This window comes from Felis catus, chromosome D4 (genome assembly GCF_018350175.1).
Source record: "Felis catus isolate Fca126 chromosome D4, F.catus_Fca126_mat1.0, whole genome shotgun sequence".
Lineage (NCBI taxonomy): Eukaryota > Metazoa > Chordata > Mammalia > Carnivora > Felidae > Felis > Felis catus.
This window is the reverse complement of record NC_058380.1, coordinates 70,023,036-70,036,032: the sequence shown is the minus strand read 5'-3', so window position 1 is coordinate 70,036,032 and position 12,997 is coordinate 70,023,036. Positions and strand designations below refer to the sequence as shown.

Sequence of the window (12,997 nt, the reverse complement as noted above, 5' to 3'; positions counted from 1 at the left end):
GTTACCCACTAGAAGAGTGTAAGATCCAGTTCCGTGGCCACCTTGTGGCAGTGACAGATTCTAATGTCTTAACAATCTCTTGCCAGATGGAAATTCCTGCTGCTAACCTTGTGAACAAGTACATCGCCGCTCAGGGGCCCCTGCCACATACCTGTGCACAATTTTGGCAAGTCGTCTGGGATCAGAAGTTATCACTCATTGTCATGTTGACGACTCTCACAGAGCGAGGGCGGGTAAGTGGCTTGATTTCTGATTCAAACGTGGGCATGTCACACCATGCTCTATGCAACGTGAATCTCAGACCTGGAAAGGGTCTTAAATATCACTTGGTCCAGCCCCTACATGACCCATAAATCTCCTTTAGAGACTTACTGATAGTCACCTCCAGTGTCGGGGAGCTCAGCACTCCTGTCCATTCCCTGGCCTTTCTCTGAGCTCACACAGCCCCTCCCACTCCTAGCTCAGATCCATTATAATCAGCCAGAAGGCAGTCTCCTTTGCCTCACCTCCCCTGCCCCAGAACCCGTGTGTTGACTGCAGCCTCACCCACCCAGGACAAGGGCTGGTCCTGCGAAGAGCAGTATGGGTGCTAGGCTCACGGTGGCCATAACAAGTGGGAGGCATTACAACTTCGGTCAGCCTCTGTTTGCGTTGCAGCAAAAGCCGATGCAAAAAGAAGAAAGAAGGGCTTGATTAGGAGAGTGATGGGCACCACACTGTGCTTTAGCAGGGCATGCATTTTCCATAGGAACAGATCACTGGTTATATAACAGTAGTCACTGTGCAAGGGGTACCTGTATTATACATTCTCTAACTTGTGCATACATCGAGATATCTTCATTATGAAACATTTATTCAGAAACCCATTCCAAAATCAGATATAAATTAACTTTGAGCCACCTGCTTTGAATGATCTGTGTGCTGCTTCCTCCCAGGCCTCTCTCCTTGGTACATGGTTCAGAATACCAAATTGATCCACACCGAAAATCAGAATACACAGGATTGGAATGAATAGTATGTTTGAGAACAGTCTATACTCTCAACCTGAAACAGCAAAATAAGAATTCCTACTAATTCTGCAGAGACAGCCCCAGGGATTGCAAAGGACTTGTGTGTGTGTCTCCCAGGCAGAGGGCTCCCCACTTCTGCAAAAGCACCTCCAAGGTCCATCTTGTTAGTGTTCAGCCCTGATTTTTAAAAAATTACTCCTTACAACTAGCTGAAATCCACATGGCCTTGAACCTCCACCCCACCTGCTTCTCCCACCTGGAAGACACAGAATAAGTTACCCCTCTCCTCTATGCACTTGGCTCTTTAGGGATCTAAAAATAATGTCAGACTTGTGTTATTAAGTTCTAAGTAAATACTCTTGCCTTCTAGGCTCAGAACCCAAAGCCGGCACTTGCAAATATGTGCACACACACACTCTTTCTCTCTCTCTCATAAAAAGAGAGTTAAAGTATTAGGGGAGTGATGTTGAAGCCATCCTCAACCCAAGTTGAGACCATCCTTGGCAAAGTTTGCTTTACCGCCATGCAGTTCTGTTATTTAATCCTCTGATTCCACCACCACACCCCACACTGTAGGCCCTGTTCTGGGCCATTTCTGCTATTTTGTAGATGACTAATGTCAACTTTATTGCCTCCCTGTCTCCACAATCTGCCAGTCCCCCCATTTGAAAGCTGAGCTATATTTGTCTGCCTATTCTGTGACTTCTGGGTGCTTGAATGCTCCAGGTTGTCTCAAAGTATTCGTGGAGGTGCCATTCTGCTGGGTCGTAAGGTCTTTCTGGATTGGGCTTCTCTTTCTGCTGTAAAGTTGACTCTGACCGTTCCCGCTCTGAGGTCATTAGTGAGCCGCAACAGGCATGGTTAGCGACAGATGATCTGCTCTGGACAGGAGCCCCTTCTTCCCTTGTCCTGTTTGTGCCAGCTCAGAAAGAAGGGCCCTTTCTTCCTTCCGATAGGCCTTACTTCCTCTGGCTGTTCTTACAGGTCCTGCCCCGCCTGCTCTGTCCTGATTGCGTTCCACCCACCCCCCTCTTATTCATCTATTCTGCACCTGAGCTCCTCTGAGGTCTCCCTGTGGCCCAGGGGGCTTCTCTGTTTCCCAGCCTGTCTTCCTGACTAAGCCCAGCCCAGCAGGCCCCTTGTCCTGAGTCAGCAGTCCCTTCACCATCTCTGGCCCTGGGGACTTACCCCTCTTGTTTCTCAATTGTTAGAAACCTGTTCTTCTGAAATCCAGGCTACATGTTTCCTCCCTCTCCTGTTACAAACTCTCAGCTGACCCGAGCCCTTTATCTTGAGGATCCTTATCTGGTCCTCACCACCACCCACAGCTTCTCCCTGTGTATGTGCCACTTCTGATATAGATGATCTCATACCAGTTGATTCACCCCCAGAGCCTCAGTTTACTCGTATGCGAAACAGAGACACTAATCGTATCTACCTCATAGGGTTTTTTGAGGTCAAGCTAATGTCCAGAAAAAGTACCATTGAGAACTAGGCACACACTGTTCAGTAGATAGTAGGCGTTAGCATCCTCCCCCCCCACAGCCAGCATCAATGTGGAAACAGAGACTGAAGGAAGTCTAGTAACTTGCCCAGGATCACACACTTGGTTAGTGGAGCGCATTATTAACCAGGATTGAAACTCAGGGTTTCCACAGACCCCTTGCTCTTTCTACTACACCCTTAGTGCTTTGAGATCCAGATAGACCTAAAATCCAAATTTGATCAAGAAGTAGAATGTCCAGTTCTGGTGAATTCGCTGGGAATCTCTGGAAACAGGTGTTTGTAGCTCTGCCTTATACGGGCTGATCACTTCAGAGACCCTTCCCATCGGTTGTCCTGTGAGTAGGATGCTTGAGAGTCTGTAGCAGAAATTGACACCCTGTGTGGGTCTGCAGCCCGCCCGGGCAGGCTACCCAGGTATAATATGAAGCCGGCCCCCATATGCAGGGGACCGGGAGAGACTGAAGGAAGACGCAGGCTACTCTAGGTTGGTAGGTGGCAGTTTGGGGTGGCTTTTTGTTGTTGTTGTTGTTGTTGTTGTTGTTGTTAAGTTTATTGATTTTGAGAGAGAGAACATAGCAGGGGAGGGGCAGAGAGAGAGGGGAAGAGAGAATCCCAAGCAGGCTCAAACTCATGAACCATGAGATCATGACCTGAGCTGAAACCAAGAGTCGGACGCTTAACCAACTGAGATTAGGTGGCATTTTATTTTATTTTATTTTAATTTAATTTTTTTAATGTTTATTTATTTTTGACAGAGAGAAAGACAGAGCATGAGCAGGGGAGGGGCAGAGAGAGAGGGAGACACAGAATCTGAAGCAGGCTCCAGGCTCTGAACTGACAGCACAGAGCCCGATGCGGGGCTCGAACTCACAGACCATGAGATCATGACCTGAGCCGAAGTCGGATGCTCAACCAACTGAGCCACCCAGGTGCCCCATAGGTGGCATTTTAAATAAGCAAAGGGAACTTACGAGGCTTGTCATAACCACAAAACAAATGGTTCCCTGCACCTTTCCACTAAATCTTAAAAGTTTATAACGAGGGGCACCTGGGTGGCTCAGTCAATTAAGCGTCCAACTCTTGGTTTCGGCTCAGGCCATGATCTCATAGTTAGTGGGTTCAAGCCCACATCGGGCTCTGTGCTGACAGTATAGAGCCTGCGTGGGATTCTCCCTCCCTCTCTCTCTGTCCCTCCCTCACTCGTTCTCTCTGTCTCTCTCTCTCTCAAAATAAATAAACTTAAAAAAAAGTTTATACAGAGACCCTAAGTGGGCTCAGTTATGTATACAATATAGGTGTTTTCAACCCCATGTTACTATCCTAAAGCTATCCTTAGGTTACTATCCTAAGGTTACTATCCTCTCAGCCCCTGGGAGCAGGAAAGGCAAGCAGACCCCACATTCCAAGGACAGGGGAGGGCGTGTGGAGCCTCTGAGTGCCCAGGTCCAACTCACCGGCCAGTGTGGTCACGTCTTTATGATGATGTTCCGCAGCACCTGGTGAGGATGAGGCAGGTATAGGCCAGTGGGTATCGACTCTGCCTTGGCTTCTGGGGACAGGGGCCCCTTCATGTCTATGGAAGTTGGGAAATGGCCACTAGCCAAAATACCCACATTTAAGGTTTACAAGTAAATTCTTAACTCCAGCTTCCCAACAGCATCCTTTAATTTCAAATACTCCATGTGACGTTTGAAAATAAGAATAGAAAAGCTGTTCCAGACAAATTACGTGCATCTGTTGGTTTATAGCCCCTTTTAGCTGTCCACAAATATAATTTTTATGTAAGATGTTGCAACTCTAGGCTTGGAGAAAAAAAAAAATTTGAGTGAGTCAGAATTTGATGGAACTATGATGGGATGGATAGCATGGCCCTGAATTTTGCTTTGAAGCCAGAGGCAAGAGCTAAGACGGCTTCAGGGTTTGGAAGGGAGGATTAAAAGGGAGACGCAGGGGGCTCGTTGAGCCTGTAGGGAAGCCGCAGCAGCCCTGAGACCTCGGGCAGGTCGCTTACCCCACGGGGGCCAGGGTTCCTCATCTGCCATCCAGGAGTGTGTCATGTCAGCTCTATGAGTCATCTGAGGGCTTAGGGGACACTGCTCAAATGTAAAGGGATGTTCATCTCAGTTTGGAAACTTCTTTCCCTGGGATTTTTGTGGAATCTCTGATCACCCTTCTTCATGTTGATGTGGGGCCCCCATGACAACAATGGTAACCTGAGCCCCCATGATGAGCCTGGCACTGCCCACCATTCCCTCCGACCTCTGTCACCGTCTGGGAGGCAGGTGCTGTCCCTGTCTGTCAGGCAAAGACTGCAAATCCGAGAGGTTGGGTAGCAGGTTCAAAGTCATGTGGCTAACAGAAGATAAAATGAGTCCAGTAGAGTTCTGACTTCCACCTGTGTGCTCTTAACCTCTGTGCCATGAGGCCTTCCTTCTACTCATGTGGGTAGGGGAGGGATGGTGAAAGGAGGGTGAGGTGGAAGGGGGGTGGTGTGGAGAGCAGAGAAGGGGCCTGAGCGCCTGGAGTGGGCTTGATGGGGAATGGGAAAGGATGAGAGGGAGAGGCCGCTCCTAGATCAAGCCACTGTGTCTGAGGCCTCTCCTGTTCTTCCAGCAAGTGGACCCTGGTGACGAAGAGGGTGAGCTCTGTACTCCTCCTCTGGGCTCCAGCTCCAGGCTGGCTTGAGAGCTGTGGCCTCGGCCCTTGCAGGCTGACCCCCACCCTACTCTCCAGGAGAGGAGGGGACGCTCCTCTGGGAACAGGGAACAGACCCAGAGTACATTGGCTTTGCAGCTCTCAGAGTACCTGCTGTGAGTGAGAGGGCTCCGGTCAGACGCCCACCTGTCCATCCAGGTAACGGCTCATGTGCACCACCCCCACAGCGGAGGTTAGCTCACACCCAGGGGTTTTCTTGCAGACCAAATGTCACCAGTACTGGCCTGATCCTCCCGACGTCATGGAACACGGCAACTTTCACATCCGATGTCAGTCAGAGGACTGCACCATCGCTTATGTGTTCCGAGAAATGCTGGTCACCAACACCGAGGTGAGCGGTGTCCCTTCAGTGAGTGGTCCAGGGGAGGGTGCAGCTTCAAGGCAGGTGCTAGACCAGATCCGCTGGGGGCCTGCACAGGGCAGTGCTTCCAGGTCTGTTCTCCGTTCACTCCCGGTGGGGACCCCACACTAGACAGCAGTGAGAACGCCCAAGTGCCCCGGGACGGATAAATGGATAGACAAGATGTGGTATATTTACAGAGTGGAGCGCTATTCAGCTTTTAAAAGGAGGGAAATTCTGATGCATGTTATAGCAGTGCTGAACCTTGAAAGACCTTATACTAGGTCAAGTAAGCCAGTCACAAGAGGAAAGTATTATGTGACTGTAGAGAGTCCCTGGGCTAGTCACAATCAGACAGAAAGAGGTGGGGTGATTGGCTGGGGGCGGGGGGAATGAAGAGTTAGTGCTTCATGGGTACAGAGTTTCCGCTTGGGAAGATGAAAAAATCCGGGTAATAGCAGTGATCGTTGCACAACCCTGGGAATGTACTTAATGCCACTGAACTATATACACTTAATGGTTAAAATGGTAAACTTTGTGTTACATGTATTTTACCCTCTTGAAAAAAGAAAAAGCCAGTGTGTGTGGCCCTGATGGCAAGTACCATAGGAGCGAGTGGGAAGAAATCTCAGTGGACAGAAGGAAGCAGTCCTGACAGGGTGGCCCGAGCTGTGTCCCGGAGTGGGGAGCAGGAGTTTCCAGGGGCCACCGCAGGGCTGCGCGCAGCGGGCGAAAGGGAGTCAGGAGACAGGACCGCTGAGCTGAGGCTGAGGCTGGGGCCAGACTCAAGCTGCCCACTTGCTGGCTTGGCTCACCGAGGCCACCCTGCATCTTCCACAGACCGGGGAAGAGCACACTGTGACACATCTCCAGTATGTCGCGTGGCCTGACCACGGCGTTCCTGATGACTCCTCGGACTTTCTGGAATTTGTAAACTACGTGAGGTCCCTGAGAGTGGATGGTGAACCGGTGTTAGTTCACTGCAGGTACTGTGGCTTCCAGGTTTACTTTGGTTTGGTTTTTAAATACACATATTCCATAGGGAAAGACCTGAGGAAACTTGGCAGAGATCACCCTAAACCCCACGAGACTCTATGCTTTTACGAGAAGGCCCTGCTCATTTCTTCTTCGCTGTTTCAAAAGATTGGGAATTTTATGAAAGCATAAACCTCTGATTGTAGAACTGAAGAAGCCCACTCCCCCCCTCCGCTCTCCCTGTGTCCTTGAGTTGCTGACCTTCACAATAGATGTGAACAAGAGGAGGGTGCAGCCCTTAAAGGTGGGTTTCTTTTCATTGGTGTTTAAGCCCTGGCCTCAGAATATATGAGGAGAGGCCTTTTCAGCCTGTTGGAGAGCACAGCCTGAATGTGTGTTTTGTATTCCCGAAGGTCAGGGGAGGAGAGCTCTGTCTGAGTAAACGTGGGAACTGGCTAGGCATTAAGCTGGGCCGTGCAGAAATACTGCCTGAGCAAATCCCAGGTCTCTGCTTCTGTCCCCCCAGTGCTGGCATAGGTCGTACTGGCGTGTTGGTCACCATGGAAACAGCCATGTGCCTAACTGAGAGAAACCTGCCCGTTTACCCACTGGACATCGTCCGGAAAATGCGAGACCAGCGTGCCATGATGGTGCAGACATCAGTGAGTAGAAATCCATTGATAAAAGTCATAACGATGGCCCACGCTTTCTGAGCACTTGCCCTGGGCCAGGCCTGTGTGAAGGGCTTTGCAGGTTAAGAGACCAAGGCTCAAGGGCACTGCAGTGCTTGCCCAAGGTCACAAAACTTGTCAGGGGCTGAGCGACTCCAAAGCCCACCCCATCTGACCTCTGTCTCTCACTGTCCGTCCCTTTCACTGCGTCTGTGCTGTGTTTCCAGCCAGCCACGTGGCCAGGGAGCAGCCCAGGTTGCATTCTACATGGTCAAGCCGCTGGCCCATCATTTGTCCCTCAGAAGCGAACAGAGTCGCCTGAGGGTTTTACTCCACCTGTCCGTGTACAGGTGAGCCTTTTGGCTCAGTGGACGTTTCACATGGCCCTACTCTCTCCTCCTTGGGCTATCTCCCATGTCTGCCACGTCTGGGTAAGTGGCACTGCAAGTGTCCTCAAGAGGAATCCTGTGGTTTTTCCCTAGAACCACAAGAGGGGCCGGGCGGGTGATGTAGAAAACTGAGCATGATTCAGGCCCCTCCACATACTGGGTGACCTTAGATAATCACTAAGCTTCTCTCCAAGCCTCCATTTCCCCATCTGCAAAATGGGGACCATCCCACATTCATTTAGATAATTGCACACACCGAAGAGACCCAGACTTGTATGTAGTAGGAGGACTGAATTAGTTATAAATCTCAGCAGTAATGGGGGAAGTCCAAGGGTAAGAACTCGCTGGAAGACCATCAAAGCTGACTTTGAAAAGTCAAGGAAGGCTTTCTGGAGGAGTGGCCTCTAAGGCAAAACCCCCCAGATGAATGAGGCGGCGTAAGCAAAGAAAAGAGTGGGAAGTCCACCATGCAGCCAGCTCCGTGTCCTCAAAGGCTCAGGGACAGAGTTTATGAGATTTCTCTAATGATCGGGACCTCTTGTTTTATATTAGACTCAGGAAATACAATTAAGAGGGAAAAAACCGAGTTATTAAGAATATTGTTCTCTGCCCTGCTGTGTGGTACGGAAGACCTCATTGCCGGTTAAAAATTTTGACAGTGCATCTTCTTGGTAGATTTGCCTAGCTGGTGAAGAAGCACAGTCTCAATGCTTTCTTTCACCCCGCACACTTCACTAAATGAGTTTCTCGGGCGTTTCTTAATATAAAGGACCGTATCCCACAGAGCAGCTTTAGTGGCTCTCCTTTTTTTTTTTAAGACAAAATCCAGACTCCTTCACCTTACCCTGCACAACCAGGTCCCAGCCACCAGTGCAGCCTCTCCGTCCGTGCCCAGGTGTTCCAGGCAGGGGCTCCGAGCCCGACAGTGCCACTCAGAATGGGCCATCGGAGTCTCCACACTTGAGTGTACTGTACAGTAGAATGGCCACCCTGCAGTGACTTCACCCCTTCCCTGGCTCCTCCAGACCACCGGCCTCTCCCTCTGCTGTGGTTTCCATGACACTCTTCCCACCGCTCTCTGGGAGCAGCCCCCAGCCCTCACGTAGGAATCATGGCTTCACGGGTGTGCCTTCACGGTGTTTCCCTGGCACGTAGCACAGGGTCTGGCCTGGCCCGGAGCTGGAGGTCAGAGAGTATTTATGAGCAACGTAAAAGAGTACGCAGAGATGTGGTAGGAGGCAGAGTTTATAGAACCGTGGCTGGACTGACACCTTTCTTTTCTCTTCCAGAGCCAGTACAAGTTTGTATGTGAAGCGATTCTTCGTGTTTATGAAGAAGGCTTAGTCCAAATGCTGGATCCCAGTTAAGACAACTGTGAAATGTTCATTCCTCTTTCCCAGGGGCATCCTCCTTAAGGACAGACCTTCTCTTTGGAAGCAGCAAGAGGAATTTGTAGGCTGTGGGGAAGGAATGAGCACATTTGAACCCAGGCACTTTAAAGTTCTATAGAAGAGGTATCGTGTACATAGGAACCGTGTAGATACGCATGCGGTTGCAGCGTCAGTTAGGCCCGTGATTCCTCAGAGAGAAGTAAGCAAATGCGGATCTCAGTTTGGGGCCTGTCCTATTGCCTTCCTCCCTAGACATCACTGTGTTCCTGTAAACCATCCTTGGGCAATTGAGAGGGGACGCCAGCAATGCTCTTGACCGCCCAGAAACAAGATGGTGTGGCTATTTAGAGTTGCTTGGATGTTTTGTGTGTATATGTTTATCGGACTCTAAGGGCTGAGCTTTCTGTCCTTCTAGATGGAGCTGGAACCGTTAGCATTCACCTGCCCCCTGCTAAGGAAACCCTGATGAATGTACTAAATGGCAGGGTGGTGGGATTTCAGGCCGAAGGAGCGGGCAGTACCTTTTCTGGCCTCCCTTCCTCTGTCCCATCTCCCTGCCACGTCCCATATTCATGTTTCTGAGAATCCTGTCTAAGATGCCCCGCTTCCTCCCTGCATTACTGACCCTATTCAGGTGCTCACGCGGTGCCTGGACCGGATTAGTCATGCAGCTTCGGGTGAGTTTTCAGTGGAGACTCTGAGCATGAGGACTCGTCCGTGCGTTAGTTTTAGGAGGAAGTGCTCTTCGCCTCTGCTTGCCTCTTGCTGTACATGCAGAACCCGAGACTGGAATTATCGACTACTGAATCTACTACATGGATTGCTGCTACTTCAAGCTATGTTACACTTGAAACATTACGATTTTCCTGAGGGGAGATGGGATATCATCTAAATGTTCAGAATCGTTGGCCCTGCTGAGGAAAGATCTAGTCATGGAACCATGGGAAACCCAGCTTCTAGAGGGTTGTCCGTGGATGTGTGTGGATGTGTGTGTGTGCGCGCGCCCATGGTAAGTGTTTCTCAGGACTCCTAACTTGATTCAAATTACAGTTGAGTTTATATAAAGAATGAGTCTCTGTATAGAAGAACAAATGTGTGCATTCACCCTCAGTTACAATGGTCTCCATTTCATTTCAAAGGAGAGGATCAGGCTATCTGAATATAAACACAATTTGATGTTAATTTATTCTAAGTACACCCCGATTTTGATTGTCCTAAAGAATTCTGCCTTTGTTCATACTGTGTTAAATTTTTAAAAAAATTTGTGACAGGATTGTAGCAAATTATTTAAGGAAAATAAATTACGTAAAAATTTTAATGTGGTATTTTTAAATAGCGGTTTTTACGTACCCTGAAGGACAAGGAGGCTAAGCCAGTTCCTTAATGGGATTTACAGAAAAAGGATGCTTTCATATCATAGTGCACAGAAGTGAAGCCATTTTGATGTTTAACAAACTCTGGACCAGTTGAGTAGTTTCCTGGATGCGAGAGGGATAAAGACCCATATGATGGGAGCCGGGTTTCTAAAGGTTCTTTATCTCCAGACTTAGCATATTTAATTGCATACTTCCCTCTTTCCCCCACCAATATTTTACTGCCGAACGGCAGGGGTGGGAGGGAGGCGTCACACGGTGCCATCGCCCGCTACTGTGAAACAGGAGACCACCTAAGCCCGATCCTCGTCAGATTCATGCTAAGCCAGCAGAATGAATCAGGAGAGGTTGGAATTATGCAGTTGGAGATTTGGTTCCCGGTCCCACTCATCAACAACTAGCTCTTGGCCTGCTCACTTGAGAGTGCTACCTCTCTTTCCTCTATTTCCTGTCATTACAGCGTCCTGTAAAATAGGAGAAATAATGCTGAGGCTATGGGTTGAATACGAGGATTGAATAAAACGCTATCAGCGTGAGTTTTCATCAGCTGGAATCCATCTGACACTGCTGCAGATGCATTACTTGGAAGAGTTAACTTACCAGTGATTAGCCCCAAAACCCATGAAATAGAAGTGGAATTGTATGGGTTTTTCTAAGAGAACGTTTCTGGGGCTGAGAACAAAAGCACAAAGGAATATCCTCATACCAGTGCCTTCTTTCAATCTGGACTCAGAAAAAATTCTACCAGTTAAGTCCCAAAAAAGAGGGGAAGGTGGAAAGCTGAGCTAAATTTAAATGCCATCAGGATGTTTAGCAAATCATTGCCATTTGATACAAATGCATCATCCCCCTGTGTGCAAGAAGCTTGAGGAGTCTAAATGTGTTTGGAGAGTTGTGTTTTACTTCTTTTAAGCAAATTATTTAATATAGTTGCAGGAAGGCTGTCATTACTGTACATAAATTTCAAAAAAGTTTACCAGAGTTTGCAACTAGCCTTTTTCTGCCACCGTGCAGGCCAGAAGTTCAGACCCAGCAGATGTTACTCGGAACAGAATTTATGAAATACTGGGGAAGAACAGGACAAGAGAATTATCTAAAGGGGCAAAATATACGAGTAAAAATTACTATAGATACAACCAATTAAATTCTGTACCTCAGCATTCCTGCTGCAATACTTTACACATTTAAACAATTACACTGAAGCCTTTTTTGGTCCTAAGTGGGAAGCATCAGAATCATGGGAAATATTTTGCCTAGGAAATTTGGCTGGATGTGAACAGAGAGGACATTTTACATTTGCATTTTGTTCTCTGGAAGATCTGATCAGATCCACTCATGTGCTGACTTAGGATGGGACATCCCTCCCGTGTCACTCTATAGCACCTACACTTGGTGTTTTGACTTCCGGCGGGGGGTGGGGGGGGGAGATTGAACTCGATTTGGCTAGGGGAGGTCAGGATGGAGGGTGTTATATCACCAACATGTGCTGGTCCATAATTCCTACCACAGTAATTTATATTTAAAAATGTTTTTGATTAAGTTTTTTATTTTAATTCCAGATAGTTAACACTAAAAATGCTTTTATTTAGATTAGTGTAGATGCCGTTTCTTTTGTGTTGCTACCTGATATTTTTGTTGTTGTTCCTCAGAAATTACCATTTGAGTGCGAAAGAAAGAAAGAAAGAAAGAAAGAAAGAAAGAAAGAAAGAAAGAAAGAAAGAAATTATCATTTGAGTGAAATCCACAGCCCTTTTCATCCTTCAGAGGCAACAAAGAGGTGGCCTCAATAGGGAAGGCTCATTCGCATCTAGACCTAGACTTGGGTGACTTGGGTGACTCAGGCCTCAATTTCCTTATGTGTAAAAAAGAGGAATTTGGGCTGCACTAGATGAGTTCTTTGGTTCTTTCAACGTTTACCATTCTGGGAGTCTGTATTGCAGAGAATGGAAATTAGCCCTAAATCAAAGCCATATAGCTCCTGGAGAGAAATGTGTCACATTTCCATGACTTGTCTCCAAGAGATTGTCCCTAACCTTGGCAGGGTTGAATGCCAAGACAAGGATTGCCACTGTCCGGTTCTTGCCCTTCTGCGCTGAGATCAGAATCGTAAAGATGGCAAAGTCTGACCTCAGCCTGCCTCTGAGGAGTCTGATGGCTGACTGTCCGCCATCTTTGTAACCCGCATTCTGTTTGCAGCAATGAAAAGATCGGTGTTATGTAGTTTCGAAAAGTATCTTAATGAGCAATATTTTTTTTTCTGTAAATTCGGGATGTTTTTCATTCTGACCTGTCAGCAATGCTACTGAAAAAGTTTGATCAATATAAAAACATTCAAGCTATGCAACGCTGTGTGTCGAGATTTTTTTATTCTAATCATCGTCTTGATTTCTGAAAGGGTTTTATTATGCTTGCGTTCTGTTTGTTTGCTTTTTAGTAAATATTAACTCTCTTGGAAGAGCGTGCTCTCTGCCCATCCCTACCTTCCCTCTGGTCAGGAGCATGGCCGTGCAGAGTACCTGCTTCTGTCTTGACCTTGTGTGGCTAATTCTAAATTTGAATTGGGTTCAGCTGTCATGACAACAGCAGCTTACGCAAAGAAGTTTCAGTACTTTCTATCACCCAGGGCT

At 47.9% G+C, this 12,997-nt stretch overlaps 1 protein-coding gene across 7 annotated transcripts in view; it reads left to right on the top strand.

The window, feature by feature from the left end:
* PTPN3 (protein tyrosine phosphatase non-receptor type 3) overlaps positions 1-12,714 on the top strand; it is a 150,390-nt gene extending 137,676 nt beyond the window's left edge. For all 7 annotated transcript variants that reach the window (XM_045043568.1, XM_019816304.3, XM_023242550.2 and 4 more), the window contains 5 exons: positions 87-233; positions 5,434-5,562; positions 6,412-6,557; positions 7,073-7,208; positions 8,896-12,714. In XM_045043568.1, coding sequence (XP_044899503.1) covers positions 87-233; positions 5,434-5,562; positions 6,412-6,557; positions 7,073-7,208; positions 8,896-8,973 — 636 coding nt within the window. In that variant the 3' untranslated portion in view covers positions 8,974-12,714. The remainder of the gene's footprint in view (positions 1-86; positions 234-5,433; positions 5,563-6,411; positions 6,558-7,072; positions 7,209-8,895) is intronic.
* Positions 12,715-12,997: the final 283 nt, after the last annotated feature.